Below are 24,916 nucleotides of genomic sequence, written 5' to 3'. Positions count from 1 at the left end.
GACTGGGGACAGATGGGAGCTCTGTGTGGCGCAAGTTATAAATAGGAATGTTCAAAACCTGTTCCTTTACTTTCACAGAGTTTTCTGCTTCTCTGCTCTCCTCTTCCCCCTCACCTGGTCTCAGGTGTTCTCAGATGCTCCCGGATGAAGATGCAGTCTTGTGCTTTCTGTCCTGCATTCATTTGGATTTGAATTCCCATTCTTAAACTCCCTTCCAGCCTGCCCAAGGGTTTGCCCATCCAGCCACAGCTATTAACTGTTATTCTTGGCAGGACATAAATCAAATAGCAACGGGCAGGAGGTAGGAGCGGGATAATTGTCCCTGTCAGCGGAAGTACAATGACCCCATTGAAAACTGCACCTACCGGATTACCAAAGGATCACGTAATTTTGAGAGAAGGTTTTGATTTCCTCGCAAAACAGCTGGGATCAGACCGCTGTTAAAGACGCTGCTGCGGTCGACCAAGAATTGTTCTGAATTGTGGGATTGCAGCCTAGTTCCTGGGCAGTGCGGTTTTACGCCTCGTATAATTTAGAGCAGGGGTGTTGAACTCATTTGTTATGAAGGCCACATATGACATAAATGTCAATCGGTCAGGTTGTGCCATGCCTCACCAGGCCAGATCGGGGACGGGGGCAGTGGGCTTACCAGCAAAGATTGGGACTGGGGTGGGGTGGGGTGGCTTCCTCGGCTGGCTCGTGGGCTGGATAAGAGCCAGCGTGGTATAGTGATTAAGAGCAGTGGGCTCTAATCTGGAGAACCGGGTTCGATTCCCCACTCCTCCATATGAGCGGCGGAGGCTAATCTGGTGAACTGGATTTGTTTCCCCACTCCTACACACGAAGCCAGCTGGGTGACCTTGGGCGAGTCACAGCTCTCTCAGCCCCACCTACCTCACAGGGTGTCTGTTGTGGGGAGGGGAAGGGAATGTGATTGTAAGCTGGTTTGATTCTCCCTTAAGTGGTAGAGAAAGTCGGCATATAAAAACCAACTACTCTTCTTCTTTCTACTTCCCCGCCCCGGATCCAGCTTGCAGGTTGTATGTTTGACACCCTTAATTTAGAGGCTTTATAAATGCTCGAGCAGATGAAGGTGCTTTCTGCTCTGAGCCCAACATTATCCCCTCCAGCTGTCCCATTCTATGGTCCTCGAGCAAGGGTCTTTCCCGTTCCTAGGACCTGGGATGCTGTAATGGGATTGAGCATGGTACTCTGCCATGGAGCGGTGGCTGCTTCCCATATCCTCACCCTCTGCGTTGTTTCCAGGCCTCATTCCAATGGCAGCTTCATTCTTTCAGAGCCTGTAACCAGCTTGCATAACTTCGGGTAGTGGTCTCCAACCTTTCCAGAGCCAGAAACCACCTTTCACACCTAGGTGGCAGCCTGGGTCCCACTGAGCCAGCGTGGTGCAGTGGTTAAGAAAGGTGGTTTGGAGCGGTGGACTCTGATCTGGAGAACCGGGTTCGATTCCCCCACTCCTCCACAGGAGCGGCGGAGGCTAATCTGGTGAACTGGGTTTGTTTCCCCACTCCTACATATGAAGCCAGTTGGGTGACCTTGGGCTAGTCACAGCTCTCTCATCCCCACCTACCTCACAGGGTGTCTGTTGTGTGTATGTGTGTGGGGGAGGTGATTGTAAGCTGCTTTGATTCTCCCTTAAGTGGTAGAGAAAGTCGGCATATAAAAACCAAGTCTTCTTCTTCTGAGCTGCAAGCACGTTAAAGGAAGCATGGGCATGGAGTAGGGGGTCACTGGGGGTGGGGTGGGGAGGCAGTTGTGAATTTCCTGCATTGTGCAGGGGGTTGGACTAGATGACCCTGGTGGTCCCTTCCAACTCTACGATTCTATGATTCTAAGTTCTGTGACAGCGTAGTCAAGTGACAGGAGAGTGCCTCATCATACCATCTGACTTTCTCCTTGTGTGTGTGTTTGTGTTTGAGAAAGAGATCCCAAGTTCTTAGAACCTTGTCGTCCGCAGAGAACAACTATTGTTCTGGGGCCAGAACCCCTAATTCAGGCTGTTGCCGCGCTGCTTCTGTTCAGCAGCACTTTGACACCAGTCACATTTTTACCACTCCTGTGCTCACTTGGCATGCGGGACTCGGAAAATTTGGAAAGATTCAGCCTGCTCTACCTGAAGATCACCACTGAAATGTGAAAATACCTTGATAGAAAGCTGCTTCGTTTAGTGTCTGTCAGAGCTTAGGTCAAGGGAAAATACTGATCCTCATTTTTATTTTCTTCTCTTCACAGCACAAACTCTGCTTTCAGATTCAAGGCCAGCCCTTCCGAGCCTCAGGTGAGCGGTCACCCTGCATTTTGCAGGGTTTATTTTGACTGGGTTCATTCCCGGTAATCTTGTCCGTGCTGCTAGGGACACTTTTATCCAAGATCATTGGGGCAAAAAGAAACCCATCCTTCTTTGGTCCAACACTAGTCTTTCTTTTTTTTAAATTGAATTGTAAACCCGGCTTGGTCCTTTTTTTGTGGGAGAAGCAACTCACAAATGTAAATAGATGGAAAGGTAGTTGTCACTTTTCTCCCTGTTGACTAACAGGAAGGGTAAACTGGACACCTGGTGAGATGTCAACATGTCACCCATTTTTTTGGCCACACTAACGAGGATCTTTAAGGAACGGGTTTTCCTGGTTCTGAAAATAATGTTTTCTGGGATTTGGGCCGGAACTTAGACGGATGGTTTCATTTTCCATTAAATGCAAACTTTCTGGGTACACATGAACACATGAAGCTGCCTTATACTGAATCAGACCAGTGGTCCATCCAAGTTAGTATTGTCTACTCAGACCGGCAGCGGCTCTCCAGGGTCTCAGGCGGAGGGTCTTTCACATCGCCTACTCGCCTAGTCCCTTGAACTGGAGATGCCAGGGATTGAACCTTGGACTTTCTGCATGCTGAGCAGATGCTCTACCACTGAGCAACAGCCCCTCCCCATGTGAACACAAATTATGTCATTGGCCTTCAATGTATGGTCTGTTTCTGCTGGATCTGCTGCCCTCTAACTGCACAGTATTTGCAGTCGAGCTCTCAAAACATTATGCATGGGGGCTTTCCCCCCGAAGAAATTCCAGGAGTACCTTGTGATTAGTTATGCACCCCCAGCATATGATATGCTGATCACAGGACCAGATCTTGAACTGGGCTTGATTCTCCACTCCTCCACATTACATTAGCAGCAGACTCTAATCTGGCGAATCAGATTAGATTCCCCACTCCTCCACATGAAGCCTGCTGGGTGACCTTGGGCTAGTCACAGTTCTCTCCGAACTCTCTCAGCCCCACCTACCTCACAAGGTGTCTGTTGTGGGGAGGGGAAGGGAAAGGAAAGGAAGGTGATTGTAAGCTCCTTTTGGTAGAGAAAAGGGGGGCATAAAAACCAACTCTTCTTCTGTTCTGATTTCACAAGGATGCCTTTGCAGTGTGCCTCATAAAGGATCCTTACATCTTCTCTCTTTCTGTAGTATTTTCTGTACAAGTTCCCTCCAGATGTGGATTCTGTCATAGTCAAAGTGGTTTCTAAGGTAGTCTACCCTTGTTCGGTTGTCTCCATCCAGGATATTGTGGTAAGTACCCAGGGTGGCGAGGGGGCGGGATGGACAGACTAATGGCCTACATTTGGTGAACATATACATGTCCTGGCTTGGCACAACACTTCTTCCATGATCATTTGAGGCACTGGAAAATGGGTCTTGTCTTATTTAATTGGATTGATTGAATGGGTCCTTCCTGTCCCTTGTGGAGGAGATTTCTTGGGCTGACCTATCCTCTTCCTCACTTACAAAAGTCAATTCTTTGCCAGCTAGACTGTGCTCAAATGGCATCCCTTTGCCCCACTTCTAGCAACTTCAATGTGTTCCTGACCCTTTTTGACACTGCCTCAACCTCAATGGAAGAAAGACCAACCATCTCATGCGTCTGCACCCCACAGTTGTGTATATTCTGAGGATCAGTTCTTCCTGTGACACATCAGTTCTTTGTTAAAGTTCTGCATGACACTTGGGCTATTTATGCAGGGTCAATTTTGATGCTTGCTCAAAGCTCTTTTTTAAATGCAACCTTAAAAATGCCTATTCACGGTCCCAACGCGAAAGGAGAAATCCACCCACACACACACACTCGCCTGCTCTTTTGTTCCTTCCATTACGAACTGTCAATTTGCATGCTTCCTTGAGGGGATTCTTCGCTGCGGGGGCGGAGCAAACACAAAAGTTCGCGTTAAAGGGGCTCTTAAGAAATGCGAAGCGGGTATGTGCCGGCATCGTAGTCACTTCCCAAATGACGTTTCAGCATGAAAAACTAAAAAAAATATGCAAGACACTTCAGCCTGAAACACGCTGCTAATTACCAAGCATAAATGGCTTTTGCTTGTGGGGTTCCACGAAAATCCTGCCCTATAAATAAAAGTTAACCCCTCAATTCACTTTTAAAACAAGGTCCTGTTGCTTTTCCGTAGCTGCCTCTCACCTGAACTTCCCACCCAGGCAAACGTCCCAGATTAACAGAGTGGAACAGTAGAAAGGCACAAAATGCTTCAATTCTGCCATCTCTGGCTGGCAGAAAAATAGAACCTTTTAAAAAAGATCTGTCAAAGTGTTTAGCAAACCATAGGGCAAGGGTTAAGCAAAAGAGCTACAGATATAAATAAAACACAGAACAAGAAAGCAACCCCAGAAAGGATCTTAAAATTAAAAACACACAACAGCTGTGTCCTGAACCATTATTTGTAATGCAAACAGTATTTCCCTAAATTGAAGCACCAGCCAAAGGAAAGGGAACGTGAAGAATGTATTACTTGGAAAGAAAAAGAAACATCTTACAAGTAATCAGTAGAAAGAAAACAACTCAGACTTGGAAATTTTTATAGATCACAAGTCTGGGTTCCCGATGTAGCCAAGCTGCAAATGGAAACCAAACTTCTGTAAGCAACTCTGGCTTTCTCCTCTATGCCAGAACAGTTCTGAGCAGTGGCCCTAGACCACTGGTTCCCAACCAGGGGTCCATGGACCCCCAGGGGTCCGCAAGAACTAAATTAAGGTCCGCGAAACAAAGTTATAAACCCATAATAAATTAGTATTTTCAATTAAAAGTTCTCTATTATAAAATATATATATTCAAATATAATTCTAAGTTTAATGTTTAACTAACAGTTATGATTAAAGTTTATTTTCAAATTCCCGGAATTTTTATTTTGAACCTTGGGGTCCCTGCACCGAACAAAAAAGTCCTAGTGGTCCCTGGTCAAAAAAAGGTTGGGAACCACTGCCCTAGACGGATCCCACGGTGAATGTTATTGTACAGTGACCCGTTTTGGAAATGCTTTGGGGCACACTGACGGTGCAATCCTGTGTGCAGAAGTCAGTGAACTTGGACTGGAGTTATTCTGTGTAGGACTGAATGGCAAGTCTGCAAGCTCAGGGAAGAAAAGCCTCCTAACCCAGACTCTTCCCATTCCAGTGCCCGGTTTATGATTTGGACCACAACGTGGAATTTAACGGGGTTTACCAATCCATGACGAAACAGGCAGCCATCACCGTGCAGGTGAGTTTCTGATGGGCTGCTGGGACTGGTTTCCTTTTTGGGTGGCATCTGCTGGCATTAGAACGTGCAGGCAGTTCTGACCTGTGTATTTTTACACGTGGCTTGAGTGTGGAGTTGCAGATGAAGGCAGGGTCTTGTCAGGATTAGGACCAGCCGGGGGGTGGGGGTGGGATGAGGCCTGGGCATCCACTCCTGGATCTAGACACAGGATGGCCATTTTCTTCTTCAGAGTCCCTCCTGTTGGTGCATAAGAACATAAGAAAAGCCATGCTGGGTCAGACCAAGGCCCATCAAGTCCAGCAGTCTGTTCACACAGTGGCCGACCAGGGGCCTCTAGGAAGCCCGCAAACAAGACGACTGCAAGCAGCTATTAAAACTGATCTCCAGCAAATAGAGATCAGTTCCCCTGGAGAAAATGGCCACTTTGGCAATTGGACTCTATGGCTTCCCCTCTCCAAACCCCACCCTCCTCAGGCTCCGTCCCAAATATTTCAAGGTATTTCCCAACCCAGACCTGGCAACCCCTTTTGCCACATGATGCAACACCCTTACTGAAGCTAAGGAGGTTTGGGTCTGGTCAGTGCCTGGTTGGAAGACCGCCTGGAAACTTCGCGTATGCCCCTTTGAGCTCCGTTATGGATGAAAAGCAGCGTATAAATGCCGTAAGTAAATAACAGCCACATGTAATACCAGCTTGGACAGTTGAGGAGTTTGAAGGCTCCTGGAGATAAGCGGAGAAAGCCAGAGGGGATTGTTGAGCTGAGGTCCTCCTTTCTAAATACACTGCTTATCTCTTCGGTCATCTTCTCTGTCTTTAGTGCTTCAGTTTCCCAAGGGGCACAAAGGAGGGGGAAGATTGGGGATGCTAAAGAGACCGAATATAAGCACTGAGAAGGGCCTGCAATTCATTTCCAGTTTTTTTCTGCCCATCTCTGGGGGAACTGTCAGAGTCTGGTTCGCATATGACTATTTTTTGCACAGCGACTAAATGTGTAGCAAGGTGTGTATTCTCAGGCTTCGAAAGCCGTAACATTCCCGACCACCGTGCCCTTGGGTCCCTCACCCGATGCCCCCCAAACAGGTGAGTAGTCGAACAGGGATGCTTTGTCACCTGCAACACAATCTTCGGGAACTTCGCATCTCACAGGCATCTGCTTGGCAACCGTCTGCAGAGTTATTCCAGGCCGAGTCCATTGAAGTCAATGGGCTTAGACGGGGACTAAGTTTACGCGGGATTGCACAGAGTTAATTTGGAAGACTCAGCCTCCCAGAGTTATCTTGTTTCTTTTTCGTGCAGAAAAAAGACTTTCTGGGTGGGCAATTCTTCGTTGTCTTTGTCATAAAGCCAGAAGATTATGCCTGTGGTGGTTCTGTGCCTTCCTCCATTCAAGGTAAGGTGGACCACGGGGGTTGGGAAAAGCAAAGAAGTCATAATATCTTGACCACTGGTTCCCAACCGGGGGTCCATGGACCCCCAGGGGTCCGCGAGAACTAAATTAAGGTCCGCGAAACAAAGTTATAAATCCATAAATTAATATTTTCAATTAAAAGTTCTCTATTATAAAAATACATATTCAAATATTATTCTAAGTTTAATGTTTAACTAACAGTTATGATTAAAGTTTATTTTCAAATTCCCTGAATTTTTATTTTGAACCTTGGGGTCCCTGCACCAAACAAAAAAGTCCTAGTGGTCCCTGGTCAAAAAAAGGTTGGGAACCACTGATCTTGACGGAGTCTTTTTCACAAGACCACAATGGCAGTGTCCACAGGGAACTGTGTTAAGAAAGGATTGTTTGGGCCAAATTGATTAGAGATCCTAGAGAAGTCCTGCAAATGGGGAGTGGTGTAGAGGTGAAGAGCGGTGGTTAGGAGTGGTGGACTCTAATCTGGAGAACCAGGTTTAATTTCCCACTCCTCCACATGAGTGGCAGACTCTAATCTGGGGAACCGGGTTTGTTTCCCCATTCCTGCACATGAAACCTGCTGGGTGACCTTGGGCTAGTCACAGTTCTCTTAGAGCTCTCTCAGCCCCACCTACCTCACAGGATGTCTGTTGTTGGGAGAGGAAGGGAATTCAATTGTAAACCAGTTTAATTCTTCCTTAAGTGGTTGAGAAAGTCAGCATATAAAAGTCAATTCTTCTTCTTCTTCTTCAGAGCAGGGGTGTCAAACGCAGTTGTTACGAGGGCCGGATATGACATAAATGGTGTAGTGGTTAAGAGCGGTGGTTTGGAGTGGTGAAGTCTGATCTGGAGAACCGGGATTGATTCCCCACTCCTCCACATGAGCGGCGGAGGCTAATCTGGTGAACTGGATTTGTTTCCCCACTCCTACACACGAAGCCAGCTGGGTGACCTTGGGCTAGTCACATTCTCTCAGCCCCACCTACCTCCCAGGGTGTCTGTTGTGGGGAGGGGAAGGGAAGGTGATTGTAAGCCGGTTTGATTCTCCCTTAAGTGGTAGAGAAAGTCGGCATATAAAAACCAACTACTCTTCTTCTTCTTCCTCCTCCCCCACCCCGGATCCGGCCCGCGGGTCGTATGTTTGACACCCTTAATTTAGAGGCTTTATAAATGCTCGAGCGGATGAAGGTGCTTCTTCTCTGAGCCCAACATTATCCCCTCCAGCTGTCCCATTCTGTGGTCCTCGAGCAAGGGTCTTTCCCATTCCTAGGACCTGGGATGCTGTAATGGGATTGAGCATGGTACTCTGCCATGGAGCGGTGGCTGCTTCCCATATCCTCACCCTCTGCGTTGTTTCCAGGCCTCATTCCAATGGCAGCTTCATTCTTTCAGAGCCTGTAACCAGCTTGCATAACTTCGGGTAGTGGTCTCCAACCTTTCACTCGCCGTCACCCCTCCGACGACTTCGGGTCTTCGTTTGGGTTATGCATGCCGTTTTCGCTTTTCAGAGGTCGCCTTGCTCTCCCCCTTGCGTTTCCCCGCGTTTTGCCCGCATCTTGAGGGACCTGTTTTACCTTGAATTTGAAAACGTGGGCAAAACGTGGGGAAACGTAGGGGGAGAGTGAGGCGTCCTCTGACGGTTGGAAACAGCATGCGTAATCCAAACAAAGACCTGCCGTCGTCGGAGGGGTGACCGTGAGTGAAACAGCCATGCATAAAAGACCATAGAAAACAGCTACTGCTCAGAATGGCTGTGAGATGACAAAGGCCGGAAATATTTCTGGTTTTCTCTTTCCACCCCCTTGATCTCTGTTACAGATGAGGCTAACCTTACCTGGAACCTCCAGCGGATGAAGAACCTTGAAGTGACAGTTGTACCTTCCATTAAAGGTTAATGTTTCTGGCCCATCTCCTCGGGATTAGCCTGATAAAGATGAGTGAATTGTTTGGGAACTAGCGTCCCTATAAACAGGGGGGGCTCTGGAATGAGTACAGAATGGCCACCGAGCATGGAACTGCTTCTCTGTGGGTCGCGTGGCGTAGGATCCACCACGTCTGCTCTTTGCTGATCTTGTTCAGAGGCAGGGCAGAAATAAGTGCTCTGGTAATAAAGAAGGCCTTTCCATAGAGATCAGTTCACCTGGAGAAAATGGTCACTTTGGCAATTGGACTCTATGGCATTGAAGTCCCTCCCCTCCCCAAACCCTGCCCTCTTCAGTCTTCCCCAGAAATCTCCCGCCAGTGGCAAAGAGGGACCTGGCAACCCTACCTTTCCTACCTTGTTCTCATTTAAGAAGGAGGCGAGGCTTTGGAAAGAGGGACAGGTGATGGTTTCCTCCCTGTGTGTTGACAGAAGGTCTTTTCTTCTCCCCAGAGTCTGTTTATGTGGACGCCATCCTCTTCAGCTTCCTGAGTTTCTTCTCGTTCTACTTGGGCTCGCTGGTTGTTGCCTTTGTGCACTACATCAGGTGGGTGAGGCTTTTCAGCCATGTCCACTCAGACAGCTCGGGGCCGGTTCTCTGGCAAAGGTACCTGAGCATCTGCTTGGGGTGGTACAATGAGGAGGACTCCCTGTAGGGGCTTGGCTGACTCCCAGCCATTGGCAACACAGGAGGTGACTGACATTCCCCTTTTGGCCCTGTGCCACCACAGCTGCAGGGGCTTGTCTTGGACTTGGCCAGTGGCATGTCTGAGGAGGTGATGGGAGTACCTTGCTTAGGATGACAAAATACCTTGAACTGGCCTTGGGCCTGCCACTTACTGGAGTGCTTCCATTTTTGGAAGTGAGGCCTTTGCCTAGGTCTCCGTTTACTGAAGCGCTTCCATTTGCTAAAGAGAGTCCTTTGCCTCAGTCATTATTTACTGAAGTGCTTCCATTTACTGAAGTGAGGCCTTTGCCTCAGTCACCGTTTACTGAAGTGAGGCCTTTGCCTCAGTCTCCGTTTACTGAAGAGAGGCCTTTGCCTCATTCACCATTTACTGAAGTGAGGCCTTTGCCTCAAGTCTCCGTTTACTGAAGTGAGGCTTTGCCTCAGTCTCCGTTTACTGAAGTGAGGCCTTTGCCTCAGTCTCCGTTTACTGAAGAGAGTCACCGTTTACTGAAGAGAGGCCTTTTCCTCAGTCTCGGTTTACTGAAGTGAGGCCTTTGCCTCAGTCTCCGTTTACTGAAGTGAGGCCTTTGCCTCAGTCTCGGTTTACTGAAGTGAGGCCTTTGCCTCAGTCACCGTTTACTGAAGTGAGGCCTTTGCCTCAGTCACCGTTTACTGAAGTGAGGCCTTTGCCTCAGTCTCGGTTTACTGAAGTGAGGCCTTTGCCTCAGTCACCGTTTACTGAAGAGAGGCCTTTTCCTCAGTCTCGGTTTACTGAAGTGAGGCCTTTGCCTCAGTCACCGTTTACTGAAGTGAGGCCTTTGCCTCAGTCTCGGTTTACTGAAGTGAGGCCTTTGCCTCAGTCACCGTTTACTGAAGTGAGGCCTTTGCCTCAGTCACCGTTTACTGAAGTGAGGCCTTTGCCTCAGTCTCGGTTTACTGAAGTGAGGCCTTTGCCTCAGTCTCCGTTTACTGAAGAGAGTCACCGTTTACTGAAGAGAGGCCTTTGCCTCAGTCTCCATTTACTGAAGTGAGGCCTTTGCCTCACTCTCCGTTTACTGAAGAGAGGCCTTTGCCTCAGTCTCCGTTTACTGAAGTGAGGCCATTACCTCAGTCACCATTTACTGGAGTCAGTCTGGAAATTATGACTTAACAAAAGCATCCTCAACTGGTATTGCTTTTTTCTGAATAGAGAAAAAGAAGCTTTTGTAAAATGTTGCTTCATTTCTCTCCAGGGTGATTCACATTTTCACTACCAATGTGGTTTATAAGTAAAATGGGTGTGTAGGTTGCTGAGCCCCAAAAGCACACTTGCAGGTTTCCCCCTCATATGAGGAAGGTGTAATTTTGGGTGGGCCTTTAGCAAATATCATTCTAGCATCCCGTTTCTGGTTCTGCCCAATGCACCTGTGCATTGCTACATCTTCTGGACCCAGTTTGAACAGTTATTCTCAAGAGGGCTGATTCCCACAGTGGTGGGAGATTCCCACAGTCCTTATGAGAGCCAGCGTGGTGTAGCGGTTAAGAGCTGTAGTTTCGAGCGGTGGACTCTGATCTGGAGATCCGGGTTTGATTCCCCACTCCTCCACATGAACGGCGGAGGCTAATCTGGTGAACTGGATTCGGTTCCCCACTCCTCCACATGAAGCCAGCTGGGTGACCTTGGGCAAGTCACGCTCTCTCAGCCCCACCTACCTCCCAGGGTATCTGTTGTGGGGAGGGGAAGGCGATTGTAAGCCTGTTTGGTTCTGCCTTAAGTGGTGGAGAAAGTCGGCATATAAAAACCAACTCTTCTCCTTATGTCCCTCACCTGGACCTTGGACATACATGTTCTGGGAGTTCCCAGCTGGGAACACAATCCCCAGGTTGTGTGGGCTCGATGCAGATCAGGACCACAGCGTGTGGAAGGGGCTTTACCCTGCCCACTCCTGCCACTGCCTCTGTGCTGTTTTCCCAACCTAAAATGACGTTGGGGAGCTTTAAGTTTCCCATCCAGGAAAGGCACACTTAATGATTGCTACATGTAAGTAGTCAAATACTGGCTCTCGGAAGCCATTTCAGATTGGGGAGAACAGTGCAGCATGTGTATGTCCAGATTTGGCCTGGGAATTGAGTTCCCAGCATGGAACACGAGGTGCATGTCTGACCCCATGTCCTCTTGGCGTCCACATCTCTACCATGTGGACTTGTTACGATGTGACTCGGCCTGACTCTACCTTTTAAAGCGTAAGTGGGCAGCGACCCTTTACTTGGTTCAGAGGATGGGGACAGCTGACTAGTTTTGATGGGTAATTAGCCTTGTTTGTGATTGCCTTTAGGAGCTGGAGGAAGAGCTTCAGCGGAGGCGCCAGTCCGGATGATGGTAACTGCGATTCTAGTGCATTGTGCTAATAACATAGAATGATAGGAGAGACTTCCGGGGTCCAACCACCTGCCAAAAGCAGGCGCACTTTCAGTTTGGAGCAGTGGACTCTGATCGGGAGAAGAAGAAGAAGAAGAAAAAGAGTTGGTTTTTATATGCCGACTTTTTCTACCCCTTAAGGGAGACTCAAACCAGCTTACAATCACCTTCCCTTCCCCTCCCCACAACAGACACCCTGTGAGGTGGGTGAGGCTGAGAGAGCTGTGACTAGCCCAAGGTCACCCAGCTGGCTTTGGGTGTAGGAGTGGGGAAACAAATCCAGTTCACCAGATTAGCCTCCGGCGCTCATGTGGAATGGGGAATCAAACCCGGCTCTCCAGATCAGACTCCACCGCTCCAAACCACCGCTCTTAACCACACCACTACATCTCCACGTGAGCAGCGGGGGTTAATCTGGTGAACTGGATTTGTTTCCCCACTCCTCCACATGAAGCCAGCTGGGTGACCTTGGGCTAGTCACAGCTCTCTCAGCCCCGCCCACCTCACAGGGTGTCTGCCGTGGGGAGGGAAGGTGATTGTAAGCCGGTTTGATTCTTTCTTAAGTGGTAAAGAAAGTTGGCATATAAAAACCAACTCTGATGATGAGGAGGAGGAGGAGGAAAAAGCCCTGACCTTTCTCTAGTCTACTCTTGAACAAGAAAATAGGGCAGGGATGAGTCCCAGGTTCCTCACTTGTCATCTGGAGGACCGGCAGGGGGAGGGAGGATAAAACTGCCCATCATCTCCCCCCTCCCCGCCAACCAGGTATTTTAGAGTTCTGTTGCCACCGCGGCTGCCGCCTCTTCAGGGCCGCAGCGGGCCAGGTGGATATAGCCCTTCCCTCCGGAGCGGTTGCCGAGCAAGCCTTTTTGTTCCCCTCCATCTTTTGGCTGTGCGGAAGAAACCCGTCTACTTTTGTCACACCTGGCTGTGCAAACAGCAGTGACGTGGCCTGCTGGCTTGTCAGGAGTGACTCACGCCTACCCCCGAGGAAGTAGGGCTGAAAAAGCTGGGAGATCTATTTAGGGAAGGATTGGTTATAATGGAAATAGAATTATACATGATACCCATTTACTAGAAAAATAATATGTATTAAATGAGTGTTAGGGAGAAATGGAGGATTTACAAAATAATTAATTTTTAATGGACATAATCATATGCTTTTTATTATGCTAATCCATTTATTACTAGTGAGATTTACTATTTCTTTTCTTTTTAATTTTATTCTTATTTCTTCTTTTTCCTTTCCTTTATATGATATTATTAACTATTACTTTTTTCCCCTTGAAAAATATAAATGTCAAAGAGATCAATAAATATTAACAATAATATTAGGATATAATAATATTGTGCAAAGGAGGTTACCAATTCATCACAAGATGAAGGGAGGTGTAAGGGAAGTCAACAATTTTTTATTATATATAAATGTTTTAACAATGCTACCTACTTGTTTTTATTGTTTATGTCATTGTTAAACTATGTGATTAATAATTTTGGAAAAATAATAAAAATTTCATTAAAAGAAAAAGCTGGGAGATCCAGCTGCAGAACGCCTCAGCTGGCTCTCTGCTGCGCGGCTGTGGTTGCAAAGCACGCCCGTACTCCTGAACGATCACATAAGCAGTCTGAGGGCTAGCTACTTGACACATACAGACTTGTGGGCCAGATCAGATGTGTGTACTGCGAGGAGGGTGGAAGTGGGACTGGAAGCCATGGGCTTGTTCTCTGGACCCCACAGCACTCCCTGTGGCTCCCTATGGAGGGGTGGGGGGGTGAAGCAGCCATTGCCTCCTCCCTTCAGTTTGGAACAGAGCAGTGGGGGATTACTTCAGCTGTCAAGAGACACCTCTTTCGTGCGGTGCCAGCGTGGTGGAGTGGTTAAGAGCGGTGGTTTGGAGCAGTGGACTCTGATCTGGAAAAGCGGGTTTGATTCCCCCACTCCTCCACATGAGCAGCGGAGGCTAATCTGAGTGCACCTGTCTCCCCCTTCCCCGTCTCCTTCCTCTTGCCCATTCAGTGGTAGACATGTGGTCCAGATTCTGGTTGGGATAGAAGTCAGAAATGTGAGAGACTTAACTGTTCATCTGAGAGGGGTTGGGGGGTGGCATAAAGCTAGAGGAAAGGGGGAGAAGGGAACCCAGGTCCTTCTCCAAGGCTCCTGGGAAATGGGGAGGGGCTGTGGCTCAGTGGAAGAGCATCTGCTTGGCATGCAGAAGGTCCCAGGTTCAATCCCCGGCATCTCCAGTTAAAGGAACTAGGCAAGGAGGTGATGTGAAAGACCCCTGCCTGAGACCCTGGAGAGCTGCTGCCGCCAGTCTGAGTAGACAATACTGACTTTGATGGAACAAGGGTCAGATTCAGTATAAGGCAGCTTCACGTGGGGAGGGGCTATGGCTCAGTGGTAGAACATCTGCTTGGCATGGAGGACGTCCCAGGTTCAATCCCTGGTATCTCCAGTTAAAGGGACCAGGCAAGTAGGTGATGTGAAAGACCTCTGCCTGAGACCCTGGAGAGCCACTGCCGGTCTGAGTAGATAATACTAACTTTGATGGACCAAGGGTCGGATTCAGTATAAGGCAGTTTCATGTGTGCGACAGAGTTCCTGCCTCCTTCGACCCCTTCCAAACTTCTTGTTGGGTTTGGCTTGTCTGTTGTGCTCGGGGTGGGGTGGGAAGGCTGTGGAGCAGTCAGGTGGAAGTGGGAAGCCAAGCGCTCCTCTGTTTTCCATCGCAGGGTCTGGGACTGTGACGTCTTCTCAGCCGATCACTGTCAGCACCGCTGAGGGAAGCAGCTACGGAGCTATAGGTACAGTGCAGAATCCCAGTGACCCTGGCAGATACAGCTGTGCGGCTTGTGTAGCTGGGACCCGTCGTATGTGTTGATGTTTAAGACCACAAGAACATAAGAAAGGCCATGCTGGATCAGACCCAGGCCCATCAAGTCCAGCAGTCTGTTCACACAGTGGCCAACCAGGTGCCTCTAGGAAGCCCACAAACAAGACGACTGCAGCAGCACCATCCTGCCTGTGTTCCACAGGACCCGATATAGATCACGATGGGTGGTAGTGTTAGTCTGTCAATAGCAGTAGAAAAGAGCAAGAGTCCAGTAGCACTTTAAGGACTAACAAAATTTCTGGCAGGGTTCTTTTCTACAGCACCTACTATAATAGGCCTGCTCCTCTGATACTAGAGAGAATAGGTATGCATCATGACTAGTATCCATTTTGACAAGTAGCCCCGGATAGCCTTCTCCTCCATGAACATGACCACTCCCCTCTTAAAGCCTTCCAAGTTGGCAGCCATCACCACATCCTGGGGCAGGGAGTTCCACCATCTCACTATGTTTGAGAGCTGCTGCTTAGAGGAGGCAGAATGATGAGAGGCTAAGATGAGGGTGGGAAAGCTTTCGGCATCCAGATGGCCTGTGAGTGTGGTTTGATGGCTGTACGCGGGACACGGTGAAGTGGATTTATCCGTTTCTGCCAAATTTTGTTGCTAGTTTTAAAAACGGAGAAGGGGGCCGTGGATAAAATCTTCGGACAAAATTCAATCACGTGGGCAGAGCCTATTTAAGAGTCCAACCCTCATGATATAGGCGGGATTTTCACCAAGCAGCTGTGCATGTGGAGTTAACGGAAGGGGCCAGCTACTCTGAGGAGAGCTGTAGTAGCCTGCTACTCAGCTGTTCTGCCCAGACCTCGCAAAAATACCCCCTCCAGCCCACCAGACGTGTTTTTAGGGGCTTCGCTCCAGGGCAAGTAGCCAGTAATTTATGCTTCCAAATCAGGTTGTCCTTCAAATGTCCCCTGCCTTATGTCCAGATGAGTCGAGCTCCGGCGGGGGCCAGCAGCTATCTCCGTTAGGCCACAAGGCCAACGCTTGCGGCTCTGACACGGACAGCTCGGTGGAAGAGGAAAGCGACTTTGACACCATGCCCGAAATTGAAAGTGATAAGAATGTCATCCGCACTAAGGTAATCCTTTGCGGGAATTTTGTCGTAGGAACGTCTCTTCTCGCCTACCACCCCACTCCCTCATACTTGGGATTGTCCAAGTTCCCTTCTTGAAGGGCTGTCATATAGAGGAGGGTGCCCAGTTGTTTTCTGTTGCTCCAGAAGGTCGGACCAGAACCAACGGGTTGAAATTAAATCAGAAGAGTTTCCGTCTAGATATTAGGAAGAATTTTCTAACCGTTAGAGCGGTTCCTCAGTGGAACAGGCTTCCTCGGGAGGTGGGAAGCTCTCCTTCCCTGGAGGTTTTTAAGCTGAGGCTAGATGGCCACCTGTCAGCAATGCTGATTCTATTACCTTAGCCAGATCATGAGAGGGAGGGCATCTTGGCCATCTTCTGGGTATGTAGGGGTCACTGAGGGTGTGTGGGGGAGGTAGTTGTGAATTTCCTGCATTGTGCAGGGGGTTGGACTAGATGACCCTGGTGGTCCCTTCCAATTCTATGATTCTTACGTGTATCTTGGTGGGTAGGAAAAGGGACTTCTCAACTAAAAAGCTCCCATTGCCCTTCCTGTCTTTTTGAAAGCCAATTTCCAGTCACTTCAAAGCACTGCAAACACCCACTGTCTGTCTCTCTTTTCCAGGTATTCCTCTATCTCTCAGACTTATCCAGGAAAGACCGGAGGATTGTCAGCAAAAAGTATAAAATTTATTTCTGGTGAGTACTGAACATTCACCTCAGGCTAAGCTCTCTCAGGGCTCAGTCTTTTCTAAAAGAACACCACACTTATTATATCCTGCTTTTCAAGATATTATCACAATAGCTGTGGTTGTAATTCAACATTTGTGGTTTGTGTGTGAGGAAAGCACCATTCCTCGGGAGCCAGTGCAAGAGCTGGGAAGAGAATGTCACAGTCGTACATGAGCTGCAAACTCAGATGTTCTCTGAGATTCAGTTGGGGCCGACACCCTTCTAAAATTTGGATCCAGTCCTAGTGTGTGTGTGTAAAGTGCCGTCAAGTCATAGCCGACTTATGGCGACCCCTTTTTGGGGTTTTCATGGCAAGAGACTAACAGAGGTGGTTTGCCAGTGCCTTCCTCTACACAGCAGCCCTGGACTTCCTTGGTGGTCCCCCATCCAAATACTAACCAGGGCTGACCCCACTTAGCTTCTGAGATCTGACGAGATCAGGCTAGCCTGGGCCATCCAGGTCAGGGCTCCAGTCCTAGAGTGACAGTTAATGCACAATGCCAGGAATAGCTAGACTTGGCACCTAATTCCACTTGATCGTATCTCCAGGTAGGTAAAGAAACATCCTAACAATAACATGAGTATCTAAGATGGACATGGTTTTTTAAAAATTCACACAGGACAATCCAACTTTGCTTAATTCATAATACCGAAACACATAATAATATGTAACAGTCATTAAAAAGTCTACTTCTGCTAATGTCTTAATGTGACTCATGGCGACCCTATGAATCAGTGTCCTCCAAAATGTCCTATCTCTGACAGCCTTGCTCAGATCTTGCAAATTGAAGGCTGTGGCTTCCTTTATTGAGTCCATCCATCTCTTGTTGGGTCTTCCTCTTTTCCTGTGTCTTAATACCCAGCCAAAAATACACTTTGAAAAGGCATTCTATCCATTTTCATCCTGTCCCTTCCCTTCTCTGGTGAGCTGAGGGCAGCATATGTGGTCCCCATCCCCACACACACACACACAATTGTCCTCACAACATCCCTGTGTGGACGGGCTCTTCACACATTATAGAGTATGCATACCGGGTAGTGCCTCCTCTCTCATGTCAAACAACACAATCACAAATGGGTTGTGGGTAATCCTCAATCCCTGTGCATGGGATGCCCAGTTAGGATCAGGATCATGGTGTACATGGAGAAGAGGCTTCAGCCACCCCCACCCCCCTACCCGTGCCATTTTCTTAGTCTGAAATAGTTCTAGGAGGGAGGTGCTGCTGGGGTAACCTATGTGTATCCCAAGGAACATGTGGGTTTGCCCAAACAGCATGTCCTGGAACTGTCATAGATTGGGGAAATGGAGCAGGGCGGAGAGAGGACGGGGAGGCCAAAACCTCTCTGGTTCTGATCCTAATGGGGCACAGCATTGGCGGGACTTGAGAATGCACAAATCGTGCCTGATTGTGCTACATCTGAGACAGGATGGGCACCCCCCAACCCAGCCTGTGTAATGTGTAGGGTTGCCAACCTCCAGGTACTAGCTGGAGATCTCCCGCTGTTACGACTGATCTCCAGCCGATAGAGGTCAGTTCCCCTGGAGAGAATGGCCGCTTTGGCCATTGGACTCTGTGGCATTGAAGTCCCTCCCCTCCCCAAACCCCGCCCTCCTCAGGCTCTGCTCCAAAAATCTCCCGCCGGTGGCGAAGAGGGACCTGGCAACCCTAGTAATGTGTGAAGAAGCACTGACTGTCAGTCCCAGGTTACACAGCATGCTTGTGGCGAGTAGGGAAAGGAACATGAGTCTCCCCTTGTTTATTTATTTGTTATAATTTTATTTACTTTGTTTATATTCCGCCTTTCCCCCCAATGGGGGCCCAGAGGCGGCTTACATCGTTCTCCTCTCCTGTTTTATCCTCACAACCGCCCTGTGAGGTAGGTGAGGCTGAGAGGGTGTGACTGGCCCAAGGTCCCCCGCCCAGCAAGCTTCCATGCTGCGAGCGGGGATTTGAACCGGGGTCTCCCAGATCCTAGTCCGACGCTTTCACCACTACACCACGCTGGCTCTTCTGGTCCACAGCTCTGGCCACTACACCACTCTGGTGCCGCACAATAAACTGCTGCGTATCGTTGCCACTTCAGCAGTTACGTATCCCTAACCGTGCAGAGTTGGCGAGGCTGGAAAACGTAGAGCTGTGGAGGCTTTTACGCCATCTGTGAACTGCTCAACTCAGAATAGTTTTTTGAGTGGGTGGGATGGTTTCAGCAGTGGAAGAAAAAAAGGAGGGGAATAAAACCCAACCTAAAAACAAAAGCTGGGTACCCAAGGTTGGGTGAAAAGACAATATATATAAGTCTATGTATAAATACTGAAAGTATAATTTATTAGAAGCGCTATGTAAAAGTTAAAATGATTTAAAAGCATTAAAATAGCACAATGGCATTTCCTGAGATTGATAACTGTAACCACATACCAAACGCGTTTCGGCCTAGGGGGCCTTCATCAGTGGTTAATTAAAACCCTTTGCTAAGCCTGCACCCATTTACAGAAATACATTAAAAGCTTTACTAGGTTGATACCTGCACACATAGTATATGAGAGACTTATACTAACCAGTATTACAACAAGAACCTACTATACCAGATGTTTGAGTCATTGGGAATAGAATTTACAACATATACACATGCCTGGTTGGGTTTGAACTGTTTGTATTTGTATTCATTCATGTATTGCTGTAAATGTGTGCAGGCTTAAGAAAGGGTTTTAATTCTCCACTGATGAAGACCCCATAGGCCGAAACGCGTTTGGTATGTGGTTGCAGTTATCAACCTCAGGAAATGCCATTGTGCTATTTTAATGCTTTTAAATCATTTTAACTTTTACATAGCGCTTCTAATAAATTATACTTTCAGTATTTATACATAGACTTATATATATTGTCTTTTCACCCAACCTTGGGTACCCAGCGAGATGGTTTCAGACCACGTAACCAAGGGGAGGCTTGTGATGAACAACAGTGCTGACAAACTCTCTGTTGCACCGATTTCTGTTCACACGTTTCTGCTTCCTCAGCCACCTCAGTATGGGCATGACCATCATGGATGTGCAGTTGGGGGGTGCTTTTGCGAGAGCCGGCGTGGTGTGGTGGTTAGGGGCGGTGGACTCTAATCCGGAGAACCGGGGTTGATTCCCTGCTCCTCCACATGAGCAGCCGACTCTGATCCGGAGAACCAGGTTTGATTCCCCATTCCTCCGCATGAGCGGCGGAAGCTAATCTGGTGAACTGGATTTGTTTCCCTGCTCCTACGCATGAAGCCAGCTGGGTGACCCTGGGCCAGTCACAGTTCTCTCAGAACTCTCTCCGCCCCACCAACTTCACAAGGTGTCTGTTGTGGGGAGGGGAAGGGAAGACGATTGCAAGCCGGTTTGAGACTCCTTAAAAGTTGAGCAAATTGGGGTATAAAAACCAACTCTTCTTCTTCTTCAGTGTGTGTTTGAGTGAATTAATTCAGTTACTCATTCTGAGTCTTGGGGGGGGGCGTTATATGAAGGGATTTAAATGAGGAACCGTCAACAAGGGTCTACTTTTGGGGTCAAAGTAAATGTAGAGGGTTTGAGGGAAATGAATACAAGGGCTTAGGTGGGAAGGGGGTCCCACCTGCATTCTTTGGAAGGCCCCTCTGTGAGGGGTGAAAGTAACTTAAATTTGTTATCAGTTCTGTCTTTCTCAGTGGGGGGGAAGGGGTCCAGGAAGAAGATGGGAGGTACCACTTCAACCACTTCCTTCCTAGTGCTCTGCCTTATTTTTCACCCCAGTCCTCCATTGCTGAACAGAGAAATTGCTTAGTGAGAACTTTAGTTGCCCTATCTTGGTTTAGCTTAAAGTCCGGGGATGATCCTTCCTTGGGCAACAGAGAGGTGGATGGAAGGTCTAGAAGTTGAAGGATTGACAAGATGGTGGGACGTTGGCCTTTTATGCATGGCTGTTTCCCTCCCGGTCACCCCTCCAAGGACTTCAGGTCTTTGTTTTGAGTAGGCATGTCGTTTCCGACGCCTCATTCTCCCCCGGCACTTCCCCGCGTTTTGCTCGCGTTTTCAAATTTGAGATAAAACAGGTCCCTGAAAACGCGGACAAAACGCAGGGAAACTCACGGGGAGAGCGAGGTGACCTCTGACGGCCAGCAATGGCATGCATAATCCAAACAAAGACCCGGCGAGTGAAACAGCCATGCATAAAAGGCCATTTATCCCATAGAGGGATAAGCAGGGGTTATATCATGGTCATTGCCTGAGCCCCTATGCCGCTTGCCTTTGCCCTTCCCTGCGTCCACAGGAATGTTTTGTTTTCCTAAGTGCATTTCAGTAAGAAGACCAGAACCCTCTAAAGCCCGAGGGATGGTCTTCTCCCAAACAACTAACCCTCTTGTGGTCTCCTGGCCTTGCAGGAACATCATCACGATCGCTGTCTTCTACGCCCTGCCCGTGGTCCAGCTGGTGATCACGTACCAGACAGTGAGTTACTGCCTTTCTGACTTTCCGTTGGCCTCCTACCCTTTCTGTGAACTTTTAAATCCCGCTTCTTCTGTTTTCGTTTTTTCACTGTTCTCCTTGGCATTAGAAAGTCTGTATGAGAGAAAATAAGGATTAGAAATTAATTTGAAATGCAAAAGTGTTAACCAGTAGAATTAGTGACTGAAGAAGATGCGGGGAAGTCATATATAGCAGATAGCATTGAATACTATAGATAACATATTCTCAGTAATAGCAATGAGCTTTTTTTGTTACAAGTAGTTACAACTGAATATATTGTTGAGATATGTTTATTTTTGTTGAATTGTAGAAAATAATAAAAATAATTTAAAAAAAAGAAAAGAAAAGAAAGAAGCTGGAGAGAGTTCATCTAACCATTTAGCAAAACTCAAGGAGCGTAGAATGCCAGCAAGACTATTCAACTCCCAAAATGTCTATAATCTGATTTTGGGAGATGCGCAAAACCTCTCTATATTATCAGCTTTCTGCTTTTTACACCCCTGGTCCGTAGAAACACAGGCAGGATGGTGCTGGTGCTGTCGTCTTGCTTGTGGGCTTCCTGGAGGCACCTGGTTGGCCACTGTGTGAACAGACTGCTGGACTTGATGGGCCCGGGTCTGATCCAGCAGAGCTTTTCTTATATTCTTACGTTGTTCTTATGTTATGTGAGAACAATGCTAGTGGCACCAGACTGGAGCTAATGAGAGCAGAGTGCTCAGAGGAAAAACAGTGCTGTGGCGGCTGTTTTCCTCTGGAAATATCCTTAAATGTCCTTTTGCTGTCCTCCTAACAAGGGAGAAAGTTGTCAACAGTCACGTCGGCCCATGCAAAACCCAGAAAAGGAAACAAAAATCAATGGAACAACCTATTTACTGAGGCCAACCCAAATGATACAAAGCACTGCAGTAGCTTTCGGGTTCGATAGAACCCCTAATGAAGGGATAGAGCCCTTGAGGAAGGGTTCTGTAGAAGCTGAATGGTAGCGTAGTGTTTTGTGTCATTTGGACTGGCCTCAGTAAAAGGTGATTCCATGATTTTTTTTTTCTTCTAACAAGAAACAATTTGGTTAATCCAAGAGGAGAGCTCTGAGAACTCAGTAACACTTAATTCCAAATAGTGAATTTCCCTTCCGGGGATAGATCCAGCCAGTAGAACGCTGGTAGATTGTGCAGCAATTTTGCTAGACGTGATGTCAGGCATAGCAGTTTTTCTTCCTCTTTTTTCCCCTTTCATCTCAACCCTTTCCACTGAACACCATAATTGAGATGCCATATAAACCAGGGGTGTTGAATTCATTTATTACGAGGGCCGGATATGACATAAATGTCACTTCGTCGGGCCGGGCCATGCCTCGCCAGTCCAGATTGGCACTGGAGATGGGGGGCTGCCTCAGCTGGCTCGCGGGCCGGATAAGAGCTCCCAAGGGGCCGGATCCGGCCCATGGGCCATATGTTTGACACCCCTGATATAAATGATTCAGATTAACCCTCTTCCCTTGTTCCGTTCTGTGCCCCTCGCTTTCTAGGTGGTGAATGTGACGGGAAATCAGGACATCTGCTACTATAACTTCCTTTGCGCTCACCCCTTGGGGGTCCTGAGGTACGTGTAGCATCTTCTTGAGCTTTACGGTCATTCTCTGTCCTTTGGAAGCCAGATGGAGTAGGGGGTGCATAGAAGGTGGGACCTTTTCTCATTCTGTATGCAGAGTTTTGAGGGCATGTGCTTTTTTTTGAAAATTTTGATTTAGCTTCTTAATAAAGGCAACAGGATCTTTTTGGTCAGGCATCAGGGTTATCACAATGATTGTGTGACGCTGTCATGGGAGTCTGGCATAGGGTTGCTAACCTCCAGGAGGGTCCTGGTGATCTCTTGGAATTTAGTAGTCAAGCAAAAAGAGAGGGGGGCCGCACCAAAACAAAACGGAGACAAAAAGCAAGGAATGGTGGAAGGGAATAAAATCTAATAAATAAAGTACCCTTATATGTTTTGCACGAGCTTCTTCAGGGGGATCCGAGAAATAAAAATTAAGGCAAAGTATTAACACGTATATCCATATCAGTTAAAATCAGTAAAACAGGTCGTTAGTATTTCATGTAAATTTAAAGGAGGGCTTTGTATAAATTTATATAGAATGTGTTGTTGCCTGTATTTTGTCAATGGTTTCCGTATAAATTTGTATCTTGATATTGCACTTTGTTTATGCTCTAAGAATAGTCCTAGATATTTTTTTAAAAAATGTGTTTTTAACTGATATTGATATATATGTTAATACTTTGCCTTAATTTTATATATAAAATCTGTGAGGTACTGTGTTGCTTTTCTTTTGGTTATGCCCATACAAGCGGCTAGGGTCTGGTACGAAGGCCAGGCTCTTGACATGAGTCAGGCCTCTGCCGGTATGTTCTCACTCCCAGTGATTCCCTTCTTTAATGTGGGGCTCTCCAGCCACCCTGGGCAATTCTCAAAAAGCCACTCGCTCAGACGATCAGGTCAGAAGCAGGTAAACTTTATTGTAGAAGCAACAGGTTCAGCCAGGCCTTCGCAAAGGCAAAGCTGCTAGTGACTACTTAGAAAACATTGCATAGTTATAAACATATCTACATCACAGGTGCACAGCCCAGAGGCCTGGGAAAGGGATTGATAACAGAGTCTTGAGCAGGAAGGCAAAGCAGACATCAAAACACAGTCTTGGGCTTGCTCGTTAGTAGTTGCTTGTTAGCAGTCAAGGACACGGGGGGGAGGGAATCACTGGGAGTGAGAACATACCGGCAGAGGCCTGACTCATGTCAAGAGCCTGGCCTTCGTACCAGACCCTAGCCGCTTGTACGGGCATAACCAAAAGAAAAGCAACACAGTACCTCACATTCTGCCCCCCTTAAGACCCCCCCACCCCCGCCACCGCCGGGTGTGGTTTGTGGGGGTAGGCAGCGTGGAATTCACGGACCAGGCGAGGGGCCGCAACATGTGGAGCTGCTACCCACTCGTCGTGGGCAGGCCCTAGGTGTTTCCAGCGAACCAAATAGAACAGTTTTCCCTTCTTCAGCTTGGAATCCAACACTTTAGAGACTTCAAGATGAACCTCCCCACCCACCACAGTAGGCATCTCCGGCTTGGGCTGAGGGTGGAACTGGGGGGCTGCAGTGTACGGTTTTAGAAGACTAATATGGAATACTGGATGCACTCCCCTGAGCGTTTTAGGGAGGGCCAACTCTACTGTGACTTCATTAATTACTCGAGTGATAGGGTAAGGACCCACATACTTGTCACTGAGTTTCTTGCAAGGACGTAACGACCGAAGGTTCTTGGTGGACAGATAAACCTGATCTCCCACCTTCAACTCCCACCCAGGAGAACGATGTTTATCAGCTTGTTCCTTGTACTTGCGCTTTGCTCTCTCTAGATTTTTCTGAAGCCAAGGCCATGTGGCTTGTACCACCTGTACTCAGTCTTGGACTTCACTCACACCCTCAATCTCAGGGGAAAGGGCTGTGGTACCAAAGGGCCCAAACTCCCTCCCATATACAACCCGAAAGGGACTGAACCCTGTGGAAGAATGAGGAGCATTATTGTAAGCATATTCAGCAAAAAGGTAAAAGATCCACCCAATCATCTTGGTGATAGTTCACATAACACCGCAAATAACACTCCACCACAGCATTGACTCGTTCCGTTTGTCCATCTGTTTGAGGATGGTAGGCGGAAGACAATCCCTGTTCTTCCACCCCCATCACCTTTAGAAAAGCTTTCCAAAACTTAGCCACAAATTGTGGTCCTCTGTCGGAGAGGACCTTC

General features: G+C 47.8%; 1 protein-coding gene across 1 annotated transcript in view; it reads left to right on the top strand.

The window, feature by feature from the left end:
• The window catches only part of SIDT1 (SID1 transmembrane family member 1), a 79,224-nt gene that overhangs the window by 34,917 nt on the left and 19,391 nt on the right, over positions 1-24,916 (top strand). The window contains exons 4-15 of the mRNA XM_056848035.1: positions 2,254-2,299; positions 3,480-3,581; positions 5,473-5,556; positions 6,854-6,952; positions 8,786-8,852; positions 9,337-9,430; positions 11,869-11,912; positions 14,685-14,756; positions 15,772-15,923; positions 16,544-16,617; positions 21,040-21,106; positions 22,650-22,723. Coding sequence (XP_056704013.1) covers positions 2,254-2,299; positions 3,480-3,581; positions 5,473-5,556; positions 6,854-6,952; positions 8,786-8,852; positions 9,337-9,430; positions 11,869-11,912; positions 14,685-14,756; positions 15,772-15,923; positions 16,544-16,617; positions 21,040-21,106; positions 22,650-22,723 — 975 coding nt within the window. The remainder of the gene's footprint in view (positions 1-2,253; positions 2,300-3,479; positions 3,582-5,472; positions 5,557-6,853; positions 6,953-8,785; positions 8,853-9,336; positions 9,431-11,868; positions 11,913-14,684; positions 14,757-15,771; positions 15,924-16,543; positions 16,618-21,039; positions 21,107-22,649; positions 22,724-24,916) is intronic.

The sequence above is a fragment of the Euleptes europaea genome, chromosome 4 (assembly GCF_029931775.1).
Source record: "Euleptes europaea isolate rEulEur1 chromosome 4, rEulEur1.hap1, whole genome shotgun sequence".
NCBI lineage: Eukaryota > Metazoa > Chordata > Lepidosauria > Squamata > Sphaerodactylidae > Euleptes > Euleptes europaea.
This window is presented reverse-complemented; position numbering and strand designations above follow the sequence as displayed.